The following is a 25922-nucleotide window of genomic DNA, read 5'->3' as shown; positions in this document are numbered from 1 at the left end:
ATGTAACTTAATCTTACCGAACCACACTAGAAGTCGTATTCTACTTCACTAAGATGTATTCCATCTTAGTTAAACATGATGAGTAATGCCCTGAAGATCAGGTAACAACGAACTGTAGCAGCGGGGGTCTCCTCTACTAAGACTATTTCTGCCCAGGAGTTTTGCACCTGCCTGTAATCCAAGCTACTTGGAAGGCTGAGGCAGGAGGAGCTCTTGAGCCGGGAGTTCAAGGCAAGCCTGTGCAACACAGTGAAGTTATCATGCCATCAAAAACAGACTGTGTTTGAATACAAGAAAAAATGTTGATGAAAAAGTCATTGGCATTTTCACATTTCTACATATTTTTAACACCAAACAATGACTTAAAATAGTGATTTTAGTAACTTTCACCGCACATTCATTCTTCCATTTTGTTACTGTAAAAAATTGAAATTAACCATAATATTTCGAGAAACTATCACATTATTTCTCTGCCTAAAAAAAAAAAATGTTAGTTCCCTTGCCTCAATAAGCATTTATAATTTTAAAAATTAATTGGTAAAGATTAGTAAACTCTGAATAATTATTATTCAGTACTCAGAAGTACTAGGAGATGAAGCTGAATCTATAATACATTCTGGAAATCTATTCTAGACTTAATAAGAACATGTTTCCTCATAATCTGTTTCTCCCAAAGGTAATCCTCTACTTCTTCAAAATAAATGTGGTTAATTGTTATTTTAAAAAAAACTAGATTTACAGCATTCTTACTCCTAAATGAAATTTATCCAAAGATACGGAGAAAGAGACACACAGTATACCTAAGAGCTATCTCATCTATCCCCAAATTAAATCCTTTCACACAACTTCCAAATTTCACACAACTGTATAAATTTACTTAGTAAAATACTTGGAAAGACTAGACCAAATACCAACTAATATTACTCTAAAATAAAAGAATATATGAAAACATGAAGAAGATATGTGTATGTATATATAAATATATATACATTTACACACAAAACATGAGTTAGCTTAGTCCCACTGTATCACTTAGTTAAGATAAGCAAACATATACAAACATACACATATATTACACAAGATAAAGCAAGGTAATACCCATTTAAATGCAAACAGCACTAAATAATACAATTAAATAGAAACCATATTCTTATTTCATTAAAGGCAATGTAACAAAACCCTATTGACAGTACCGAATCTAGTTTTAATTAAGCCTTATAACTTAAAAAGTAATATAAAGAGGTGAGGGAATATTTAAAGTAGAAAAGAACAGAAAAACGCTTTAAAACAACAAAGAGACTGTGGGGTTCAGGATGGGCTGCTTTAGGAGAAAGTTTAAAGGCCATGAATACTATGTAAAATATAAAGAATCATTATAATTTATTTTTTAAAGTAGTATTATAATTAGCTGGGTTTTTTCCTAAACAAGAGTAATAAAAGATTAAACACTGTTTTCTGTAAACACTGGGAACAAAGGTGTTAAAAGAGATCATAGTATTTCCTTCCTCATGTTGCAAAGATAAATGCTCAATTACCTAGGATAATCTAGTTCAAGCTATTTGAAGGGGAGAGATAACTACAAGACTTCTGAAATGAATTCCATCTCAGTTTTTAAATTTAAGAGAAGAACCACAATCTAATAACAAAAACTATCCTGTGACAGAAATACAGTTCACTCTACAGAAAAATCAGTACTAGAAGAAATATTCTGTAGGACAAATCTTCTTATGCTACGTAACTGTCCAAAATACTTTTCTATTAGAATTAAACTGCATTAAACCAGAGAGAAGTGAAATATTATTAGAATCAGCTGAGGAGCTTTTCCTAACTACACAGTGACTTGCCTCTTGATCTCTTCGAGAACTAGTGAGCACATGGAAATAGGGAGATGGCTTGAGAAGCATGATGAGTAGGTGTCATAAAATGAATACATATACTATGATAGATATACTTATTGTCTAGTATTTGCTGGGGAATTGTGGTTGGTATAAAATGATATGTTGAGTGTAGCTTAGAAATAACTGTCATACAGATTAATTAGCTGAAATACAATTTTACTTGCATAATGAATAGGGGAATCCACTAAAGTGCCCTATAACAAGTTAGTTTTCTTGCATATTTAAGGTAGTGAAGAAAAAATACAAAAGTTTTATGAAAAGTTAGAATTAGATATGAACTATAAAAGAATTTCAACATTATCTACAATATAGATAAAATTAGTTTAAAATTCAATTATAAAAAAAATCCTAGTTCCTGCCCATTCTACTACTCAGGTGTTTCCATAACAACCAAGAGTATTACAAGATTATAAAAGCATTTAAAATACACTTTATATAATTTTATTTACACTTTAGAATTTAAACAACTTGCTGGGAACATTCTTTGTGATGCAACATAGTCTTTTTTAATTTGAAACTATTTAAGCTTTGAGACAGGCTCACTAATTTTTTTCAAGGGCACACAAATGGCCAACTCAATGATTATTTGAGACACAGACTTCATTATGTGAGCCTAGAGAGCCTCCCCACCTCGGTCTCCCTTGTGGAAGAGGAGGTCTCTGTGTGCTTTTGTGCGACGGTTCCACTGAATTCATTACAATAGAGATGGACATTTGATATTCATAACGATCCAACATCTGAGCAATCTTCTTTCGAGAAACACCATGCTTATTCCTCCTATCGAAAAAGAAAATGATTGTAAATCTTTGTTGTACAATGAATATAAGCTTAAAGATTAAACTGTTTTAGAGAACAGTATACAGACTCTAAATTATATTTTGCAAATAAACATTAGAAGATATATTCCACTTGCCCACATTTTATATAAAAAAGATTTCTATTGGCTATCTCAAAGATTTTTGAAAAAGTTTAAAGATACTTTTTCAGAGAGCTACCTATTCACCGAAACTGCTGGCTCTTCTGCCTCTTTTAATGACAAAATCAAAGATTATAAGATTCTGTTTTAAGAATTATAGAAGTGAGTGAACTTCTAGGGCTTACAAAAGTCAAAGTACAATATTTATCCCTTTTTGAAAGTTATTTTCTGACAGTGCCTGTCACATTTTAAAAGTTTATTGTCAATACCAAATTATTAGAGACAATAATTTGGACATTTCTCACAAACATAATACTGAATGAAAGAAACTAGACACAATGAAAAAGGCAACATTTATTCAGGCAAAAGATGTTATGGTAAAACTTTAAAGAAAGTAATAAAGTGCTTATGGTAGTCTACCAGGACAAAATAGTGGTTACATATAGAGAAAGATAATTTTGATTGGCAACAGGAACGCAACGAGCTTCTGACATGCTGGTAATGCTCCCATGATGTGGTAGCGGCTAAATGTGTAATGGTTTTGTAAGAACTTTGTTGAGCTGTGTATTTATATTTGATGTACTTTTCTGTATGTGAGTTTATATGACAACAAAAAGTAGTTTAAAATTCCTTCTTGACTCTCAGACAACTTTTGACAATTTATTACCCTCACAGTTTTCTGCAACTTGATCTGGACTGACATAACACACAGAAGCATACTTTACATTTAATATTACAGTTCTATATCTACTAATGCCAATTCATCTTTCCCAGAAAAAGTCCACAAAAGAAATGTTCACTTTTCAAATCCAATGTTTATGTTTAAAGCAAAAAAAGACAGAAAAAAGGAAATCTGAGATTGGAAACTGGCAAGATGCCAGGCACAGTGGCTCATAATCTGTAAATCCAGCATTTTGGGAGGCAGAGGTGAGAGGAATGCCTGAGCCTAGGGGTTCAAGACCAGCCTGGGCAACTTAGTGAGACCTCATCTTTACAATAAATCAAAAAATTAGCTGGGCGTGGTGGCACGCAACTGTAGTTACAGCTACCTGGAAGGCTGAGGTGGAAGGATGGCCTGAGCCCAGCAGGTTGAGGCTGCAGTGGCCATGAACAAACCACTGCACTCCAGCTGGATGACAGAGTAAGACTCCAACTCAAGAGAAAAAAAAAAAAAAGAAAATTGGCAAGATATGACTAAATCAACAAGCAACCAAAATTTATGATTAATTATTTTCAAATATCAAGCTATGCCAGATTATCAGTTAAACCAGCTTTATGTAAATTCAACTTATATTATGAAAATAAATTTTAACAGTCCATGAAGCCATAACTAAATAGCAATTTTATCATTCATTTATTCGGTATTACTCAAACACCTTTAGTTTTTAAACTTATGTCTCTTTCACCTCAGGTATGATATACACAGCCAGGCAGGAAAACAATACTAGAGATCAAATCTAACAAATCTATCAGTTTATCTACCTATATTTGAACATATGACATGCAAATCAGAAAGAAAAGGAAAGTAGCCAAAGGACTAAAGAACAAGGGAAAAAGAATTTAGTTGGACTTTATATTCAATGACAGTTTAAAGCTGGAAGATAGCAAGCTGAGTTGGGGGAGAAAAAAGCTGGCTTTAAAAAAGGGGGATGGTGGTCGCACAACTTGTGAATATACTGAAAACCACAGAAAGGTATACTTTAAATGGGTAAATTGTAAGGTATGTGAATTACATCACAATGAAGTTGTTACCCCAAAAAGAGGGGAAATGAAAGTGAAGAAAGAAAAAAGAGTCCTAGTCGGGGGAAAGGATAAAGCTCAATACAAGTGGAAGAGCAGAGCTGAAAGTAATACAAGTCCACAAACTCTGCCCACAAGTCCTGAAACCCATTAAGTGCTGAAATCTGTTTTCTGTTGACTCATGGCAGTCAAATCTAATCAGATCTGTACTCACTGGGCAGCACAACCTACTCAGAATTGATATTAGACTACATCGATACTTTCTTATTTTCTTAGACTGATTAGTCATGATTTGCTGCGGAAATATGAAGACATTTCATTTTGATTTGCTACCCCAAACTGAGAGAGGTGTTACAATTAAACACATAAGCACTATATTACCTTTCTAAAACAAAACAAACAAAAACCCCCTGAATTCCAAAACACACTAACTCCAAGGATCCTGGCATGGGATTATGGACTTGCAGTTGTGAAAATAGGAATGAGGGAGTAACACAAAAGCACAAGGGAAAAAGGTGATGGGGCCTAAAACGGGAAGAAGATGAAGGTGGAAGGACTGCAGAGACGTGGTCTAGCCAAAAACCAGAGGGAAAGTCCTAATTTTACCCTCAAAGTTTCTTAGACCTTTCAATAAACTATGACATGATGTAGAAATTCACAAAGAAAAAAAGGATTCAATAAAAATGTTAATGCCTTACTTTTCTAATTCTTCAGGATCAAATTTCCACCAAGTTTCAGGCTCATGAAACTCTACTCTGTATCCTTTTCCTATGGCCTACACAAAGGAAAGGAAGAAAACAAAAACCCAGAAAATACTTCTTAAAGTAAAAAGAAGGCAGACAGATAAAATTTTACTTAGACAATACTTCTAAATTTGCTCAATCATGAAAAAATATTGCCTTATAATATAGTTTACAACAATTTTAAGACTACTTAACTGGACAAATTCCAAGGTCAAGCAAAACTAACAAAATGAATATATATCTTAATATGGAACATTCTTAATAAGGAACAGTTTTTTTAAAAATAAGAAAACTATATACCTCTTTAGAAAATAAGGACAAATGTTTTAATAATCAAGATCAAAGTAACCAAAATTTCAGAATATGAAAAAATTGACAACAAAAATAAAAACTCTTATACTTCATATTTACCATTTCCACATATGGTTTCATTTCCCAAGCTTGTGTATTAGTGTTGTCTATTATAACTGGAGATCTCCCCTGATCAATAGCTTGTTTTGCTGAAATAAAAAAAACAAAATTATTAGGTTAAAATACACAAATAAAACTAAATATTCATTATTAAGAAATGTATTATATCCCTGTATTTAACCAAAACTGTTCAATCTCTTGAGTCAGTGCCAGGAAAGAAAGAACTCCATTAGAATAAAAGCCAATTAAGAGATATAGCCACATGCCAGGTGTATTATCCAGAATGGATGCCGGTTTTGACAGACTGGCTGCAAATGACATTTGGGAACATTTTGTTGAACTTACAGCTAATGGAGCCTAGTGAAAGTCTAGAACTTTCACATATGGGAAATACAGGAGATAAAAGAAACAAGTTACATCTGAATAGGGACTGACTATGAAGAGGTGAAAATATATTTTGACAGAAAAATTAAGATTGTCAAATGAAAACAGCAACTTACAAGACAATAGTTAAATATGATCTTAATTAGGTAAAAATATAGAGCTGGGAAGATTTACAAAGATACTAAAAGTGGTCAACTATAAGTGACAGAATACTTGTACAAATAATGCTTTTAAAATAAGAAAGGTTAATATCGTTTAAAAGTTACAAATTCATCATCACTTACCAGGAAAACTTTATGCAACAGTAGCTAAATGTCACAGTTCAACTGACTTTGTGGTATTTCTTAGACTATGGCCCTCAAATTGGGAGCTGAGGAATGAAACTTTTCTTAACTATTATTTCCCTGTCCCACTGCCATTTTTTTTTTTTAAAGCATGAGATGAGAATCACAGTCACAGCAAGCCATGGCTAATGACAGGAGTGTGTATACCTCTTAGGTATACCAAACAAGAAAAATAATTATGAATCCTTGATAAAATGTAAAAGGCTGAAGCAAAATGCAAACATATGGAAGTTTTCTCAAGAGAGAATTCAAACCACTAAGTTCAACAGAATATAAACATTTCTACAGATGCCTAGGACAGACAGAATTCTAAAGGTCAGTAAGAACAATGACTATGGTGGAATATATACTTGGGAGATGTCTCTATATATCAAAATAAATTTAGAATTTAGGTCATAAGTAGGGACTATCATATCATTTCCCACAGATCCATCTCCAAGCATAGAGATCAAATCTTCCGTTTTAAAAAAACCTTATTAAAATAATTTTTGGTCAGTCCCAGTGGCTCACGCTTATAACCCTAGCACTTTGGGAGGCTAAGGTGAGAGGATTGCCTGAGCCCATAGGTTCGAGACCAGCCTGGGCAACTTGGTGAGACCTCCTATCTATAATAAATCAAAAAATTAGCTAGGTGTGGCGGTGCATGCCTGTAGTTCCTCGCTACTTGGAAGGCTGAGGAGGAAGGATCACCTGAGCCCAGCAGGTAGAGGCTGTGGTGACTATGAGCGTGCCACTACGCTCCAGCCTGGGCGACAGTGACACTCCAACTCAAATAAAAAAAATTCTCCTAATGCCCAAGGAATCATGTTCTAGAAAAGGAGCTTATTAACCAAGTAAATCTTTGATTTGTAGAAGTGGGAGATCATCCTCTTTCCATGAATAAGCATCATCTATTACCACAGTCCAGTGCAACCCATGAGAACAGAGAGTCTAAGTAAACCATGTTTGAATATTCAAAAAATGAAAGTAGTTTGCATAAACAAATTAACAACCATACCCTAAGAAAGAAAAGAATGACACCTTAGAGATGCTTTCAATTTATAACTTTTCTAAAATTAATTTAGATTCTTCATATCATGAACATAAGGCAGACAGATTTTTCTCAGAATGGTACTTGACATTTAAAGGTATTCACGTCTGTATTTATTACACTGATAAGAAAACCAATGGTTTATCCAGACATAATTCCATTCAGCTCGTATAATTCACATAATTCAAATGGCATGTTTTAATGAAATATTCTACACTAATATTGCAAAGAAAAAAAAGACATCCCACACAAACTTCCTAGTTCACCAAAGGTATACGGGCTCTGTCACTGTCTTTATTCATTTCATTTATCACCTAATCTTGTTCTCCTACGGGTAATAACTGCAAACACTTTTGGAATTACAATTCCATCACTATTTGATTTCCACAAGAATGTTCTATGGCATTTAAAAAAATTAATATTTCTTTAGATTTTTATGCCACCCTCTAATATATTTGGAGAAATCCTAGAATGTCATATAACCAAAAAGTGAAACCCTTTTACTCAAAAACATCCTCACTGAAATTCTTTAAGTGACAATTAAAATAAAAGCATTTATACTGGTTTTTGTTTTCTTCCCCTCCCCGCCCCTTGAGTTGGAGTCTTACTCTGTCACCGAGACTAGAGTGCAGTGGCACACTCACAGTCACCACAGCCTCGATATGCTGGGCTCAGGTGATCTTTCTGTCTCAGTCTTCCAAATAGCTGGAATTACAGGCATGCGCCAAAACATCTGGCTAATTTTTTGATTTTATTGTAGAGATGAAGTCTCACCAAGTTGCCCAGACTAGTCTCGAACCCATGGGCTCAGGCAATTCTCTCACCCTGGTCTCAAAGTGCTGGGATTACAGGCGTGAGCCACTGCACCTGGCCTGTTTTTCTTATATATACTATAGTTTAGAGGAATCCTAGTTAGCAAGAGGAAGTTCATTACAGAAGAATTCTAGTTACTAAAGATGGAAAAAACAGCAGGCCTAAAAATTACCATTTTGCAACTCAATGAAATAACTGAATCAGGAAACAATTCATTGTTGGATAAAACCAGGTTAACTGGGAATTTGACATTACAGAGGGTTGGCTGACCCTCTGAAGTTACTGAAGTCTATCATCACTAAGAGTAGGACAACCAGGCTGGGCGTGGTGGCTCAAGCCTGTAATCCCAGCACTTTGGGAGGCCAAGGTGAGAAGAATGCCTGAGCCCACGATTTGAGAGCAGCCCGGGCAACTTGGCAAGACCTCATCTCTATAATAAATCAAAAAATTAGCCAGGTGTGGTAACACACGCCTACAGTTCTGGTTACTTGGAAGACTGAGGCGGAAGGATCGCCAGAGCCAGCAGGTTGACAGTGGGGTGGCTGTGAGTGTGCCACTGCACTCCAAACTGGACAACGGAGTGAGACTCCAACTCAAAAACAAAAAGAGAGTAGGACAACCAAGTATTTGCCTGCCTCCCCCCCCCAAAAAAAGCTGAACCTAATCAAGCCTCAGCTAGAGATAATTTCCACTCATGAAAACTAAAGGAGTCAAAAGATCAAGTTAAATGGTTACCACAACTACAGGATATGGAACATTCTATAAAACAAACAACCTAGTTTTTGCAACAAGTTTAATGTATGAGGTTAAAAGAGGGAAAATGCTATAGTTTAATATAATTAAAAGAAACATAAAACAAAATGTATTTTGAAGACCTTGCCTGGATCCTGATTCAAACAAAACTGACTTTGTTAGAGGACGCCAAGGAAGGTATCTCTTTTTAATGTGTGATAATGGCATTGTGGTTAATTAGGATGTGATTAAGTATATTTGAAATGTATAAATATATATAGCTAGAATCTACTTTAAAAAACGTCTGCAAATTAAGAAAGGAGAGGAGACAAAGACAAAAGGATAAAGCCTTTTATCCTTAATCAAAATCTTTATAATGTATACAAATTCTGGCTGATGGATCTATGTCTAATCTAGGTTTAAGATTTTTCATAATAAAACCTATCTGTTTAGAAAAATAATATAGTGTATGCATTTACTTACACAGTTCTAGATCAATCATTTTCAATTCTGACCGTACATTAGAATCATCTGGAGAACTTAAATTAAAAAATACCAATGCTTGGGCCCTACTCCAGATCTCTGGGGCTGAGACCCAGGTTTTTGGTTTTTTTTTTAAGTTCCCCAAGTAATTCAAATGTCAACTCAAGTTAAGCACCCCATTAATGATAAACAGAAACTGATGCAAGCCCTCTAAAAAATGTATAAAGTAGATTTCTTATAGAGCAATATCAATGAGAAAAACCTTGAATATTCTCTATTTTCCACCCTGGAAAATATTAGTATTATTCTCAGGGAAATAACTTTGGGAATACATAACAACAGTATCAGGGTTTTCTGAATATACTCATGAGGTATAAAATAAAGTCTATCAAAATATTCTATATCTTTATTAACAACTTATACTGGTACACTAGTTTTCAAAATGTTTTATCTAAATTATTCGCTTTTCACCACAACCCTGATCAGGTATAGCAAATATAATTATCACCACTACTTCTAACAGATAAAGAAATTGGGTCTTAAAGACAATTTAAATGGCTTGCCAAAGTTATAAAGTTGGTAAAAATCTAAGTCAAGAATACCAACTAGGTCTTCTGACTCCTAGTCAAATATTCTATCCCAGGAGACTTGGCCCAAAACAAACCTCTGTTCTGGTTCCAGTCATGGGCATCACCAAGTTGATTAACATTATACCTGTACCCATCTTGATGGTGAAAATAGTCATCAGTGCTGAACACAATGCCATCACGACTCTGACCAAGCAGAATTCTGTTAATAAAAGAAATCATAAAGGTTCCATTTATAAAATCTATAACCATCAGAAATAAACCATATAGGAAAAGTTATTAAACTAATTTCTGATACTCACCAGTAAGTATATTGCAAACAGAATAGCACAAAAACTGAACAATCTTAAAAAGATTTCAAATATCACTTCACACTTAAATCTAGATAATTAAAGCCAATACCAATAACTTTTTAAAGCAGCATTTGTACTGCAACTTTTAAAAACACTCTTCACGCAATCCCAAATTTATGTCAACTATTTTCCATGTTTTAACTTTAGAAAATTTGTATTTGGTGTCTAAAACTGCCTCAATCTAGCTCAGCAGGTAACCTAAGAAGCAAGTAAGCCTAAACAAGCAATTCATCTGGGAAAAAAAATAAATTCGACCCAAGACAGCTTTAATAAATGCATAAAGAACAAAACATATGTAATCAAATGAGAGTCAGAAATAGTTGGAAGCTTAAAGTTATGAAACAACTTGTAACCCTCCAAAGGATAATCAAATTTTAAAGACATTAAATCACTAAGTGAAATTCATTTTTAGGTACTAACTGAAAGATAAATTCTCAGTTGAGGCCAATGATAATCAAGGTTTTTAAATGATCCCACCTTAAATTGCCAAGCAAAAAGAGATTAACACGTGTTGGGGGGGGTCAGAGAATTCCCATAACCAATGACTCATAAAAGATATCAGGAGTGTGCTGAGATAAAGAAAAGGCAGCAAGACAATAATTTGGATTCCAAAACAATCAATAAAAGTATTTTCCCGTTTCTTTCCTTTCCCTCAATCATCAGACAACTGGATATCATTCTAAAATTTTGGAGGGATAGGAGTGGAAGTTGGTAGAGGGATGGAGAGTAAAAGAACAGTGGCCTGGAAGGACTCAAGAACACTTATTTCCTAACAAAAAGTAGCAAGAATGATTTCAATTATTAAGATGACAAGCATGGGCCAGGAGCAATCACTCACACCTGTAATCCCAGCACTTTGGGAGGTCCAGGTGGGAAGATTGCTTGAGCCCAGGAATTCGAGACCAGCCTGGACAACATAGCAAGACCTTAACTCTACAAAAAAAAAAAAATTAGCCAGGAATGGTGGGGCATGCCTGTAGCCCCAGCTACTCAGGAGGCTGAAGCTGGAGGACTGCTTGAGCCCAGGAGTTTGAGGCTGCAGAGAGGAGTGATCATGCCACTGCACTCCAGCCTAGGTGACAGAGTGAGACCATGACTCAAAAAACAATAAAAATATGACAAACCTCTCTCCTTCCCTCAGCTTATAATAAAGTTATATACAGTCATCCTCTGGTATTCATGAAGGATTGGTTTCGGGATCACCCTTGGATACCAAAATATACAAATGCTCAAGTCCCTGCTATAAAATGGCTGTTTGCATATAAACTATGCACATACTCCCACACAGGCTTTAAATGTTTACTCTCTAGATTAGTTATAATGCCTAATACAACCCAAATGCTATGTAAACTGTTATTACACTGTACTGTTTAGGGATAATGATAAAAGTCTGCACATGTTCAACACAGATGCAATTTTTTTTCCCAAGTATTTTCAAACCATGATTGGTGAATTCCCTGATGCAGAACCCCCAGATATGGAGGGCCAACAGTGTATTTTATAATAAAAATAGTATGTATCAAAATAAAGCAATCTTAAGCACGTACTTCCATGTACAGAATTATAGTTCAAACTACTTCAAACAAACTAAATGAAAGTTAATGACTGGGTTGTGTGATTGCTTTCTTTGGAGGACTGGAATTGGATTCCTTTTTTTAAGCAGCTGTGATTTTTCTAAACTATATCTATTTAACATATTTGGCATCTTATTGCTTATACAGATAACCTAGAATATGAAAATGTCACATTAGCATTCTAAACCAAAGTTCAGTAATCCAAAAGGAGATTTTGATCATAATCAACCACATGATACCTAATTATATTCAACAGTACCAAAACTCCAGATGTCACCTTTCCTAGATATCTTACACCTCCTTTTCCTCTCATTTTATTACTTTACTAGCAGGTGATTTTTAATTAATGTTAACAACACCATACTTCAGGAGTATAGTGGTTTCTGTATCTCAAAAAAAATGGCTTAAATTGTGTCAAATTTTTAAAAAGGTAGGAGTAAACCAACTTACATCATTAAACAAGGTTAACATCAAACATGAACAAATCTTTACTACATCTTCTTAGGTATGTAAATAACTACAGGAAGTAAGTTTCGCTAGGAAAGACTTTTTCCTCTCAGACAGACTGTTCATCTATCTTTTTCAAATTCCCTGAATTATCTCAAACTATGAAACTTTATTTTTAGGGATTTTTAAAAATACCTATATGAATCTAGGGATATCTGATGTCATGCCAAGCAAATGAAGCAAAAACCAATTATTTAAGAACATTACTATTTTCTAAATTCTTACAGCCAGATTATATCAGAATTCTCTCAAGTTAAGTTAGGCACTAAAATGAGTTTCCAGCATGTCAAAATATTTAAAACTTTGAATAAGTCAAAATCCAATTTTAAAAAATCAGATCTGGGCTCGGTGGCCACTTGATTTGTATTTTTTTTTTTTCTTCAAAATAATTATCTTTTAGGCTGGGTGCAATGGCTCACACGTAATCTCAGCATTTTGGGAGACTAAAGCAAAAGGATTGGTTGAGTCCAGAAGTTAGAGACCAGCCTGGGCAACAAAGATCTCACCTCTACCAAAAGAAAAAAAAATTAACTGGGTGTGGTGGTGCATTCCTGTAGTCCCAGCTACTCAGGAGGCTGAAGCGGAATGACTGCTTGAGACTATAAGTTTGAAGTTGTGAGCCATGATTGTGCCACTGCACTCCAGTCTGGGCAACAGAGGGAGACCCCCAACTCAAAACAAAACAAAACAAAACAAAAATCAACTTCTGTCTTCGACTTGGGCTTGTGTGCTTTCTTTCTCACTATGAAAGAAATCAGCTATCTTTTGAATGGAAACAAGCCAAATAGCAAAGAAATGAGGGCAGTCTCCAGTCAGCAAAGAACTGAAAGCTCTCAATTCTACACAGGTCACGAGGAACTGAGACTTTTAACAACCTTATGAGAACTCTTAGAAGCGGATCCTACCCCATATCAAGCCTTCAGACCAGAGAACAGCCCTAGCCAACACTTTGAACATAGCACAGTTAGAGATCCTGAACCAGAGGTACCTAGCTAACCACTCCCAGATTCCAAACCTACAAAAACTTTGAGGCAATAAATGTTTGTTGCTTTAAACAAGTAAGTCTTAGGATAATCTGTTAGAAGGTCACAAATAACTAATGCACTCTGTGCTTATAATTTTACACTTAAGTAAGGAACATGAACACTGATCCCCCAAAAAAGCCTACCAGAGTTAATTTTCAGTTTACTTTTTAAATTTCTAAGAAATGTACATTATTTTCTTTAATACATCCATGCTCATTTAAAAGTGATTATGCAAAAAAAGAAAATCTGAGTAAAATTGACACTTTAGAAATCCTTTACCTCCTGAGTTGCTTTGTATACCTGCCATCCTGAGATCCCTTCACATTCTAAACACTCCTTGAATTAAGAATAAAGAGATCGCCAGGCATGGAGGCTCAGGCCTGTAATCCCAGCACTTTGGGAGGCTGAGGAAGGAGGATTATTTGAGGCCAAGAGTTCATGACTAGCCTGGGCAACATAGCAAAATCTCGCCTCTACAAAAAAATTAAAATAATCCCAGCTACTCAGGAGACTGACACAGGAAGACTACTTGAGCACAGGTCAAGGGTGCAGAGAGCCAAGACGGTGCCACTGCACTCCAGCCTGGGTGGCAAAGTGAGACCCTGTCTCAAAAAAAAAGAAAGAAAGAAAATAAAAGAATAAAGATGTCTACATAAGGAAAGGTAAATATTTTCTCTGGAGTTTAAACTCCAGACTTCCTCCTCCAAAAGAAGGGGGGCAAAATCTCTTCCAATTCCTCTTTAAACTATGGTAAGTATATTCGTTTCTATGGCTGCTGTAATAGACACCACAAACTTGGTAGCTTAAAGCAGGAATCTGTCTTACAATTCTGAAAGTCAGTAGTCAGAAATCAGTTTCACTGGGCTAACAGCAAGGTGTGTGCAGGCCTTTGCTCCATCTGGAGGCTCTATAGAACCTGTTTCCCTGCCTTTTCCGGCTTTTAAAGGTTAGCTGCACAAGTGAACTCATGAGTACCAGTTACCTTCAAAGTCAGCAGTAGCATCTTTTCTCCTGACCTCTGCTTTTAGTCCTTACATATTCTACCTCTGATCCTCCCCACTTCCCTCTTGTTGAGAGCCCTTGTGATTACACTGGGCCCACCCAGATAATTCAGGATAGTCTCCCCATTGCATGATCTTTATAACTTAATCAAATCTGCAAAGTCCCTTTCTACGATTTTAGGACAACATATGTACAGGTTATAGGGATTAGGACATGAACAACTTTGGTGGAGAACACTAGTCAGCCTACCACTACAAATACCCACATCAGTTTTTAAAAAGAGACATCAAAAATACTGTTTTAAGTTCTCACACTTTTTATTTCTTGGATGGTAAGAAAGATCCCACTGTTTTACCCATTTCCTCAAATTATTTTTTTAAAATCCATTATTTTCTTCTAGTGTTCTTTTTTTGTTTGTTTTTACCTTTAGTTGTTTATCTATCTAGAAGTTGTTTTGGGGAATGATGTAAGGTAGGGCTTTATATATTTTTTTCCAGACTAAAAGTCTGGAAAATCCTATTACCATTTATTGAACATTTTCCCCTACTGATATAAAATGCCATTTTATCAAATACTAAATTATCTTACATGTAGACTTGTTTCTGGATTTTCTAATCTTACCTATTTGTCTGCCCTTTTGCCAACTATTGCAAAGTCGGCAGGTTTTATTTATTTATTTTTTTGGAGTTGGGTGTCTCACTGTTGCCCAAACTGGAACACAATGGCACGATCATGACTCACTGCAGCCTTGAACTCCTGGGCTCAGACGATCCTTCTACCTTAGCCTCCTGAGTAGCTGGGACTATAGGTGTGTACCACTACACCCAGCTAGTTTTTTAATTTTTTTCTAAAGATCAAGTCTCACTATGTTGCCTAAGCTGGCTTTGAACTCCTGGACTCAAGCAATCCTCCTGCCTCAGCCTCCCAAAGTGCTGGGATAACAGACATGAGCCACCACACTCAGCCAGAAAGTTTTACTTACAGAAGTTTTTTCAAAAAAAGATAGCAGGGAGGATATGTCTCTTTTTATCATTTTTTTTTTTTCAAACTGCCATTGTTAAATTTAAATACCAAGTGAACTTTAGGATTGGCTTATCAAATTCATATAGAAGTCCCTTTGGGATTTTGGTTAGTTTCACTGAATTTATACATCGATTAGGGATGAAAGTGACATCTTTATTGGGCTGTCCTACTCATAAACACCATATGGGCCAAAATATATGGCCAAAGCTATTATAGCCTACTGCCTCAGAAGCATCAGCAGACATCTTGAGTACTTAACTGTGTTGAAGACAGAGTGGTTGTGAAAAGAACAGGGGGGCTGGACTTGGAAAGTTTTAGTACTTGTAAGATATGTGATCTGGGAAACATTTACTGAAACATTCTGTATCTTCATCTATAAAAAGAGAAATTAAGATCTACCTGTTGTGAGGATAGTGCCTCTGCACTACAGGCATGCAACTTATTATAGCTACTTTTTTTTTTTTTGAGTTGGAGTCTCACCCTGTCACCCAGGCTGGAGTGCAGTGGCACACTCATGGCCACCGCTGCCTCGACCTGCAGAGTTCAGGTGATCCTTCCACCTCAATCTTCCAGGTAGCTGGAACTACAGGGGTGTGCCACCATGCCCAGCTAATTTTTTGATTTATTGTAGAGACGAGGTCGCGCCAAGTTGCCAGACTGGTCTTGAACCCCTGGACTCAGGCAACCCTCTGCACCTCTGCCTCCCAAGGTGCTGGGATTACAGGTGTGAGCCACCACACCCAGCTTTAATAGCTTTTATAACTAAGAGAGGGACATTGGCAAGCTGCTAGGAATTACAAAATTGCCAAGCCTAGTTCTCTGCTTACATTCTACATGGTTAGATTCGAAATATATTCAATATCATGATGACTGGAATTTACCTTAGCATACTTTGCACAGTGTGAGATCATGAAGATGATTTAAGCTATACATCCTAAGCTCAGTTACCCTCCCTGATCAAGAAATATCCCAGTAGCACAAAAGGTACTCTCCAAAAGTGGCTACAAGAAGTTATTACAAGTACTTCAACTATCTTACCTTTCACCAACTCCAGACATTTTGCTAACAGAATAACAAAATTAATGGCTTGTTTATGAAAATATATTCTCATTGGTGAAATCAGTAGAGAACAAGAAATGCAGATTAACTAAAACATTTTAAGCCCACTCCCTCAACCCCCTTACATGAACAGGGTATGAGAATCGACTAAAATCTATAGTCCACTCTCCTGGGAACACCACCAAGTCCTACGTCCAACCACTGGGTCAGAGGATTCTATTTGCTGATGCCAACCACAATGGTAGCAAAATTCTACCACTATACTACTACTGAATTCTGCCTCAAATAAACCTTTCATCAAAAGTGTCACCAGGATGCCTGAAAAACAAAGAGTTGGAACTTTATCATACATGCAAAGGTTGTGTGAACTATTTTGTACTGGTTTATTCATAAATATTTCAAGTCAGTGCTTGTGTTAGAATTTTTTGTTTTTTGTTTTTTTGAGTTGGAGTCTCACTCTATAGCTCAGACTGGAGTGCAGTGGCCACTCCCGGCCACCGCAGCCCCGACCTGCTGGGCTTCAGCGATCCTTCCGCCTCAGCCTTCCAAGTAGTTGGAACTACAGACGCGCACTACCACGCCCGGCTAATTTTTGATTTGTTGTAGAGATGAGGTCTCGCCAAGTTGCCAGGTGGGTCTCGAACCCGCGGGCTCAGGCAATCCACTCATCTCAGCCTCCCAAAGGCATGGGATTACAGGCTGAGCCACCGAGCCCCGGCTGTGTTAGAATTTAGTCTAGGTTTTACTTTGGTTGAAACCTGTTGGCAAAGTCGTGGGAACAACCAATCCTCATTCACTTACAAATTAGCTTATGTCTATTATCAATGAATAAAAAGATAATGATGCCTTGTTTAGCTTATACCAAATACAAAGAGGAGTAAAAACAAATACTACATAAATTTAGAATGAGGACTAAGATGATAAACCAAAGTCTCAAAAAGTGGAGGCATTTAAGAGAATCTTTGAGTACGCAGAGTGCTGAGAACAAGTAATGAACAAGCCATTATGTCTCCTACAGTACAGTACAGGAACAAGTCCAAGTGCAGGAAAATATGACAAAGATGGAGTGGTGAGTAAGGACTAAATTAAGGAAGAAGGAGGCTTGAATACTCCCCCAAAAGAATGTGAATTTTATCCAACTGCCTATACTTATTATCACATACCAAAACTAAAAACTGCTGTCTTTTAATTTAGTGCTACAAATCAGCTTGACTCTGGTGTACCAATTTTTACTCTATTCTTTTTTCAAAGCTTGTTTTGAAACCAATTCCTATATGAAGCCATTCCTCACCAGAGAATATGTAATATCTAATTCCAGATAACCAACAACACTGCATTCTGATCCAAAAGAGGTACTCCCACCTCTTTAGGCAAGCTCCTTGAAGTTAGGAGTCAGGTATAGGACTACACATTCAACAAACATTAAAGTGAAGGTGTAGGGGAAAACACTATCATTTTATCCCTAATTTGATCTCTTGCCAGTTTCTGTAACCACTAAGTCACTGAACCTAAAGTTCTTCCTTTAGCCTTTTTTTTTTTTTTTTTTGGTTTTGTTTGCTTGTTTTGTTTTTGAGTCGGAGACTCACTCTGTAGCCCAGGCTGGAGTGCAGTGGCATGCTCACGGCCACCACAGCGTCGACCTGCTGGGCTCAGGGGATCCTTCCACCTCAGCCTTCCAAGTAGCTGAAACTACAGGCGCACACCACCATACACAGCTAACTTTTTGATTTTATTGCAGAGACAAGGTCTTGCCAAGTTACCCAGGCTGGTTTCGAACCCCTGGACTCAGGCAACCCTCTCGCCTCTGCCTCCCAAAGTGTTGGGATTACACGCGTTAGCCACCATGCCTGGCTAGCCTCTGCTCTTTCTATAAAATGAAAATACAACCCATCTCACATGATTTTAATGTGAAAGTACTCTGTAAATTGTAAATCACAATACAAATAATACTTGTAAGTACTATGTATAACTCCCATCCTAAAATACCTATTCCTCAAATAAATATACATAGTATAATAATCACCTCTATCATCTTCCACTATAATTGTGTCTCCTTGGAATTCTATTGAATTAACACTACTTTATTCACCTTTAGTTTCAACATACTCCAATATATTGTCTTAAATCTAACTCTACGTTAAGTGGTCCTAACTAGCAGGCCTCTTTATTCAATCAATTTCCAAATTTCAACTCTTTATTTTCTGATATTATATCGTAAATCTAGAAGACTGCACATGTTTGTAAGAAAATCTCAATCTTAACTTCCATTCTTCCCAAAGAATTGAAATTTCATCTTCTCTACAAAATCTTTGCTAAAGTAAAAGGAATCAAAATGCAAAAACCAAAATTTAATCACAGCTTATAATCTAGCTTGAAATATCTATATCATAACCCAAATATTTCTTTAGTTTCTTTTCTCTGAAGAAACTTTTAGACTGTCTTGCAGGTAAACATTAAACATGTATAGAACAGTTCCTTGGATTTTTTTTCCATCCTTGCCCAAAGATATCAAATAAATTTTCGTTTTCTACTTGTCTGACACAAATCTTGAATCATCTTATGCAAACTGCAAAAAAATAGGATTACTTCTTTATGCTATTTTTCACAATATCACCACATATTCAAGTGCATCAATATTCTATTTTAAAATGTAAACAAAAACAGGAATATGAAATATTTTGTAACAAAACATCATCAGCTCTAACTCCATTAAATGAGACTTTGCTCACTTCAAACTTCTTATACTTTAAGAAACTGAGAAAGGGTTCCCTCTGTCAATCTGCTATGAAGACAACACATTCAAAATTCCTTTCCTTGGGTTATCTCATTTGGTTCTCAGAATAATTCCAGAAAATTTAAGTGTCATTCATTCCATTAACAGATAGCAAAGCTTGTCCAAAATCACAAAGTGAAATAACTAAGTCAAAAACCCACATTTTCTAACACTGAGTCCAACTTTTCTTGAATATCTGACTCCAAAGGGAAGCCCAGCACAGTTCTCAAGTAGCATTTGCTTTCATCACTGTCATAATTACACATGGTCTATTTTCAAAGCCCTTTGCAGAATCTAAGTATAAACATATATACCAATTCTTCCTTCTATCAGAAAACATCTTTTTAAATATTTACACAAGCTGATGCCACTCTCAAGACCAACAAAGATTTGCTTCTATTAGAAACATGAAAGTATTTGCACTGTTTGCAATTATCACTTATGATTTTTAAGTAATGAAATACCAAGTATTCACTTGTTACTTACCGAGACAATGTTGTTTTCCCAGAACCAGGCAGACCTCTTAAAAGAATAAGTAATTTCTGCAATTTATTTAACTTTTCCTCTTGAAACTGCTGGTTCACAAATCTGTCTGTTCCATTATGCTTGTCCAAAGAAGAATCTTTCCAGCATCCTTCTCTGATTTCACAGAAACCATTACTCACATATTCATCTTGCAGGCTGAAGCCATTCCTAAAGGGATGAACACTACTGCTATTCTCACTAAAGTCAGTATATTCATTGTTCTCATCAAAAGTCAAACAATTCCAGTTAACATGACAACTATTTACATGATATCCACTTCGCATCAGAGAGTCACCTTGGACATGAAAAATATTTGATGGAGGATTTGGTGGAGCACTGAATCTTTGAATATTAAGATGATAGTTCAAACTGGGAAGAGGGGGACCATGGGGTACCATAAAAGGATGCACTGACTGCCATTCAGGCCTGAAGGAAGTAAATGAAATGTCACAAAATGTAGGTATTACCCGTCCATTACAGGGATAGTTGCCTAGTTCATTCCCCAAGTTCTGTTCATAACCACAGTGTGACTGAAAAGCATGACTAAGATCTTTCTTTTCGTCGTCAGATTTTAAGAGATCATTATTATGGCTCTGATAATATGGAATAAATTGTTCCTGAGAAGGTTCGGATTCCTTACAACTGCTTTCCAAATCATCTTTTTCATTTTCAAGCTCTTCAATTTCTTTGTAAAACTGAAATAATTCATTGTCAATCTCTGATTTTTTTTTAGAGTTGGATTTCTGTTTCTCCTCTTGCCCACCTTTGCCTTTTATACCATTGAGAGTGTCTGCCGCACTCCTCTTTTCGTTATATTTCTTTTTCTCAGGGGGCTTGTAAATGGGTCCTATAAATGCTTTACTTGTGCTATATATCCCATCATCTGTGGATACTAATGAAGGACTTGCATCCGGTAAAACATGTGAATCAACAGATTCAATAGTACCTGGTCTATTACCAGGCATCTCATCGTGCAAAGGTCTCAGCAAATCCTTAATTTTGGTTCTCTCCTCCTGAGAATAACCATGTCTTCTGACATCAACAATGGTCACAGGAACCCAATCATTTCCAGCTTTCTCCTGGATTCTGTGAAAACCAGTAACACCATGATGGGGAAAAACATCAAACTCTGCAGTTGACTTCAATTTTTTACAGTGTGGTTCACTTGTTACTTCTCTAGGTCCCAAGAATGTTGCTTCAATTTCACCATAAGACATCTGAGAAGTAAATAAGTCATACAATATTAACAAATATTTACAATTAATAATTTTTAAATTGAAATTTGTTAAGCTAGGAAAGTTGAATCAGTAATACATATTTTCATGATACAAATATAAAATTGTATATTTAGAAGGAGACTAAAACTGCCAACCAAATTCATACTTACATCCAAACTGGCTGCGGTACACTGTATCCTAAACATCTTCCTATTTAAAACCACTACCTTTTGGGGAGCAAATAGCTCCAGTTCCCAAACCTTAAACAACCAATCTCCTTAGTATCCAAATGGAAGAACAGAAACACTAGTCTTTGCAAGCCCCTTTCTTGCGAGGAGCTAGTGTAAAAGAGATTCTCAAAGGTTGATTAAGTGCGTTAATTTGAGGAGGGGAAAAAATAGAAAACTTGAGTTGCAATGATGATACTGCAAATATGTTTAGGAAAAAAAAATCCGCCAATTCTCAAAGATCAAAGTGTTCATCTTCTCCAAACGGTTGGTCTGTCTCGAAGATAAACTTTACTTCCCTTGAAAGGTCGTAAGGACCTCGGGGAGTTCGGTCGAAAAGCCTGTCTTACCCACGACAGAAAAAGGCAAGGGCAAAAAGACGAACTTGAGGACGATGCAGATTGGCCACGGAGAGACTGGAAGGAAGAGACACCAGCTGTAAAGATGCCACCCTCCTGGAAATCCCGCCTGGGCCACCTCTCATTTCCGCGTTCCAACGTGCCCGAAAAGTCCCCAGGGCGAGCACGAGGGTTCCAGGGACCGGGCGAGGCCTGCAAGCAACCCGAGCCCCGGGATTCCTGACCTCCAAAGACGGCTGCCCGGGCACGAGGGCGTCACTCAGTGTCTTTGTCCCAACGGAGACACGCTGGGGACCGCTCGAGGGATACCTGTAGGCCTCTAAGGCTCAAAAGGTTCACTCCGGGCTTCCACCTTCACAACTCGTCTCCGGGGTCCAGCCGAGCCGGCGACAACCCGAGTCCCTCAGGGCAGACCCAAGAACCCGAAATACCTCACCGCCGCCCCACCCTCACCCACGATGGGGTGTCCGCTCACCTTACTCTACAGCTCGGCATTGACCTTTAACCTCCCAACGAAACCTTCTTTCAGAAACGCAAAGACCTCCGTGAACGCGAACGAAAAGCCGAGATGCGACCCCAGGGCCGAGATCTGGGGGCCACAACGCGCCCAGCCTTCGGGAGCAGGGCGACAAGCCTCGCCTCCGAACGCAAGATGGCGGCCGCCTCACGGTGACCCGTCGGAAGTTAGAACTGTGCGCCGGGCATTGTGGGAAATGAAGTCCAGCGTTCCCAGGGACCCCTTAAGCCGCACTGCGTGGAGACTCGGTCTCCCAGAATCCACTGCGTGATGTACGCGCTCATTTGCCCACAAAGGTGCACCGGAAACAGTTCCTCTATCCGGAGCAAGGAAGTTACTGAAAAACACCAATTCCTAGAGTGAAAGAGGCAGCGACCTCCTCTGGCTGTCTCCCCGAAGGAAACGAGGCTTGGAGAGCCTGGCGCCCCGAAATCGATGTGCAAGCTGCTCTCGGTGCATGCTTTTTCGGCTTTCTTAGAAGATAAAGGATCAGCTGACCTTTCAAAGGGGGCTCTACATTTGAGAGCGTAAGTTTGGATTGTCTTCGTTCCTACGGAAGACCTCCAGGCCACGTTTTAGGCTCATGCTTTTCTGTGGCAAGAGAGAACCGCTTCAGGGCAACTGCAGAGCAAGATCATTGACTGTAATAGGGCTGTTCTGTTTTCCCATTAGGAGTCAATATATGAAAAGTGCTTGGAGAGCCGGACGTGAATGGGATTAGGCCTTTGTAGAAGAGGCCTCACAAAGCATCCAGTCCTCCTGTTCTTCCTCCTTCAGCAATGTGAGGACCCAGAAACAAGGCACCATGCTGAAGGCAAATAGCCATCTTTGCCAGACAGCAATGCCAGCGTCTTGCTCTTGAACTTCCCAGCCTCCAAAACTTTGGGAAGTAACATTTCTATACTTTCCAAATTACCCAGTTTGTGGTGTTTTGTTATAGTAGCACAAAGAGATTAAGGCAGGGAGTTATGCTCCCTCTTCTTAAGGGTGGAGTATTATAGGGGAGCAAAAAATATTTTGCTTCTATCCTCCTAGGTTCTCAGCTGTAACTAAAAAAAAAGTATACATAGTTATACATGACATGGAAGCCTTCATAAGGATATGAAGACCCTCCCCCAAATAGTTAAGCCTGAGCGTGTAATGCAAGGTTTGATAAAGAAGGGAGTCATTGAAAAATGTGATAGGACAAAAGGGTTATGCATAGCTAAGTGTTGTAAATTGGTAGAAACATAGCAAGGCCTGTTTGTTTAGATTTTTCTTGACGTCCTTCCATTTTCAGAGATAAGGATATTCCTTTCCTCCAAGTATAGGAAGGGCACCTCTCACATGAGAGTCTTATGACCTGCCTCAGGGGAAGGTCAAAGAACCCTCCTGTGTACTTTCCATTTTTCAAATTCCTTCAGCTTAAAATATTCAGTATGTCAAAGTGGCACCATAAACTAACAAAGTTTCAAGATACAAAAATCAATATATAAAAATCAATAGCATTTCTACACACTAACAACTATTCGAAAAAGAAATTAAGAAAATAATCTCATTTACAATAGCTAGAAAAAATACTTAGTAATAAATTTAACTAAGGAGATGAAAGTTCTGTACACTAAAAACAATAAAAATTTATAAAAGACATTGAAGATGACACAAATAAATGGAGAGGATTCTCATGTTCATGTATTGGAAGAATTAGTATTGTTAAAATCCATACTACCCAAAGCAATCTACAGATGCAGTGCAATACCTATCAGAATTCCAGTGATATTTTCACAGAAATAACAAAGGCAATCTAAATTTTCACATGGAATCACAAAAGAACCCAAATAGTCAAAACAATCTTGAGCAAAAATAACAAAGCCAGAAGCATTATACTAACTGATTTCAAAATCTAATATAAAGCTATACTGATAAAAACAACGTGGTACTGGTATAAAAGCAGGGCACATAGAGCAATGAAAAAGGATAGAGAACCCAGAGAAAAACCCACACATTTATGGGCAATTGGTTTTAGTAAAAAAATGCCAAGAACAATGGGAAAAGGACAATTTCTTCCATAAATAGTGTTGGGTGGCTCACACCTATAATCCCAACACTTTGGGAGACCAAGGTGAGAGGATTGCCTGGGCCTACAAGTTCAAGACCAGCCTGGGCAACTTGGTGAAACCTCATTTCCACAATAAATCAAAAAATTAACCAGGTGTGGTAGCGTGCACCTGTAGTTCCAGCTACTTGGAGGGCTGAGGCAGAAGGATCACCTGAACCCAGCAGGTGGAGGCTGTGGTGGCCAGGAGCGTGCCACTGACCTCCAGTCTGGGTGACAGAGACTCCTACTCAAAAATAAATAAATAGTGTTGGGAAAACTAGGTATTCACATGCAGAAGAATGAAATTAGAACCCCATATTATACCATATTAAAAAATCAACCCAAAATGGACTTAAGACTTAAACATATGGCCCAAAATGGTAAAACTACTAGAAGAAGAAAACATGGAGGGAAACTCCTTGATACTGGTGTGAACAATTATTTTTTGGGGGGGGCAGGAGCTATGACTCCAAAAGTACAGGCTACAAAAGCGAAAATAGAAAAATGAAATTACATTAAACTGAAAAGCTTCTGCACAGAAAGAGAAACAACAAAGTAGAAAAAAAAACCCTATGGAATAAAAGAAAATGTTTGCAAACCATGGTATGTTAATATGCAAAATATATAAGGAACTCAAACAATGCAAGAGTAAGAAAACAATAGCCCAATTAAAAATGGACAAAGATTTTGTTTATATGAATAGGCATTTCCTAGAAGACATACAACTGGCCAACAGTTATATGAAAAAATGCTCAACATTACAAATTGTCAGAGAAATGCAAACCTTCCACCTGTTGTCATGCTTTTTATCAAAAAGACAAAAGATAACAAGTGTTGGTGAGGATGTGGAGAAAACAAAACTCTTGTACACTATTAGTGGGAATGTAATTTTTTTTTTTTTTTTAAGTTGGAATCTCACTCTGAAGCCCAGGCTAGAGGGCTGGAGTGCAGTGGCACGATCACGGCCACTGCAGCCTTGGCCTGTTGGACTCAGGTGAACCTTCATCCTCAGCCTTCCAAATTGCTGGAACTACGGGAGCACACTACCACACTCAGCTAATTTTTTTTTTTTTTTTGTAAAGATGAGGTCTTCTCAAGTTTCCCAAGCTGGTCTCAAACCTTTTGGCTTAGACAATCCTCTTGCCTCAGCCTCCCCAAGTGCTGAGATTACAGGCATCAGCTATCGCGCCCAGCCTGGGAATGTAAGTTAGCATAGTCATTATGGAAAACAGTATGGAATTTTCTCAAAAATTTAAAAATAGATCAACCATATGATCTAGCAATCCCACTATTGGGTATATATTCAAAGACTATAGGATCAATATTTTAAAGAGATATCCGAATTCCCATGTTCCTTGCAGTATTATTTATTCAATGGATGAATGAATAAAGAAAATGTGGTATATATGGTATATATACATAATGCATTACTAGTCAACCTTCAAAAATAAGAAGATCCTGTCATCTGCAATAACATGGATGAACCTGAAGACATTAAGTGAAATTGACCCCTCATCAACAAGGGTACCTGCATAACGAACATTTGTATACTTAACTCTGAATTGTACCCCACAGCTTTAAAATAAAAAAATTATGCGTAAAA

The 25922-nt window shown here is 37.2% G+C and overlaps 1 protein-coding gene across 2 annotated transcripts; it reads right to left on the bottom strand.

Moving 5' to 3' along the window:
* Positions 1-2316: 2316 nt before the first annotated feature.
* On the bottom strand, positions 2317-22395 carry LOC103269823 (NEDD4-binding protein 2-like 2). Of its 2 annotated transcripts, none has more exons than XM_021717257.1 (6): positions 22365-22395; positions 19884-21139; positions 10159-10283; positions 5709-5797; positions 5253-5329; positions 2317-2675 (listed from the first exon to the last, which is right to left on the bottom strand). In XM_021717257.1, exons 2-6 carry the CDS (start codon positions 21137-21139, stop codon positions 2474-2476), a joined length of 1749 nt encoding a protein of 582 aa, XP_021572932.1. In that variant the 5' UTR covers positions 22365-22395; the 3' UTR covers positions 2317-2473. The 2 variants fall into 2 exon arrangements, with proteins under 2 accessions (XP_021572932.1, XP_008065575.1); XM_008067384.1 differs by lacking the exon at positions 22365-22395 and adding an exon at positions 22201-22314.
* Between the last annotated feature and the right edge of the window lie 3527 nt (positions 22396-25922).

Source organism: Carlito syrichta, unplaced genomic scaffold (genome assembly GCF_000164805.1).
Source record: "Carlito syrichta isolate Samal-C Ts95f unplaced genomic scaffold, Tarsius_syrichta-2.0.1 Scaffold309498, whole genome shotgun sequence".
Classification (NCBI taxonomy): Eukaryota; Metazoa; Chordata; class Mammalia; order Primates; family Tarsiidae; genus Carlito; species Carlito syrichta.
This window is presented reverse-complemented; position numbering and strand designations above follow the sequence as displayed.

Bases quoted from the DNA above. Each gene is read 5' to 3' on its own strand.
- LOC103269823 (XM_021717257.1), bottom strand. From the start codon at position 21,139: ATGTCTTATGGTGAAATTGAAGCAACATTCTTGGGACCTAGAGAAGTA. The intron at 10,284-19,883 runs GTAAGTAACAAG...TTTTATTAACAG, and splicing joins GGGAAAACAACATTGTCTCG to AATTCTGCTTGGTCAGAGTC. The intron at 5,330-5,708 runs GTAAATATGAAG...TCCTTTGTGTAG, and splicing joins TGAAACCATATGTGGAAATG to GCCATAGGAAAAGGATACAG.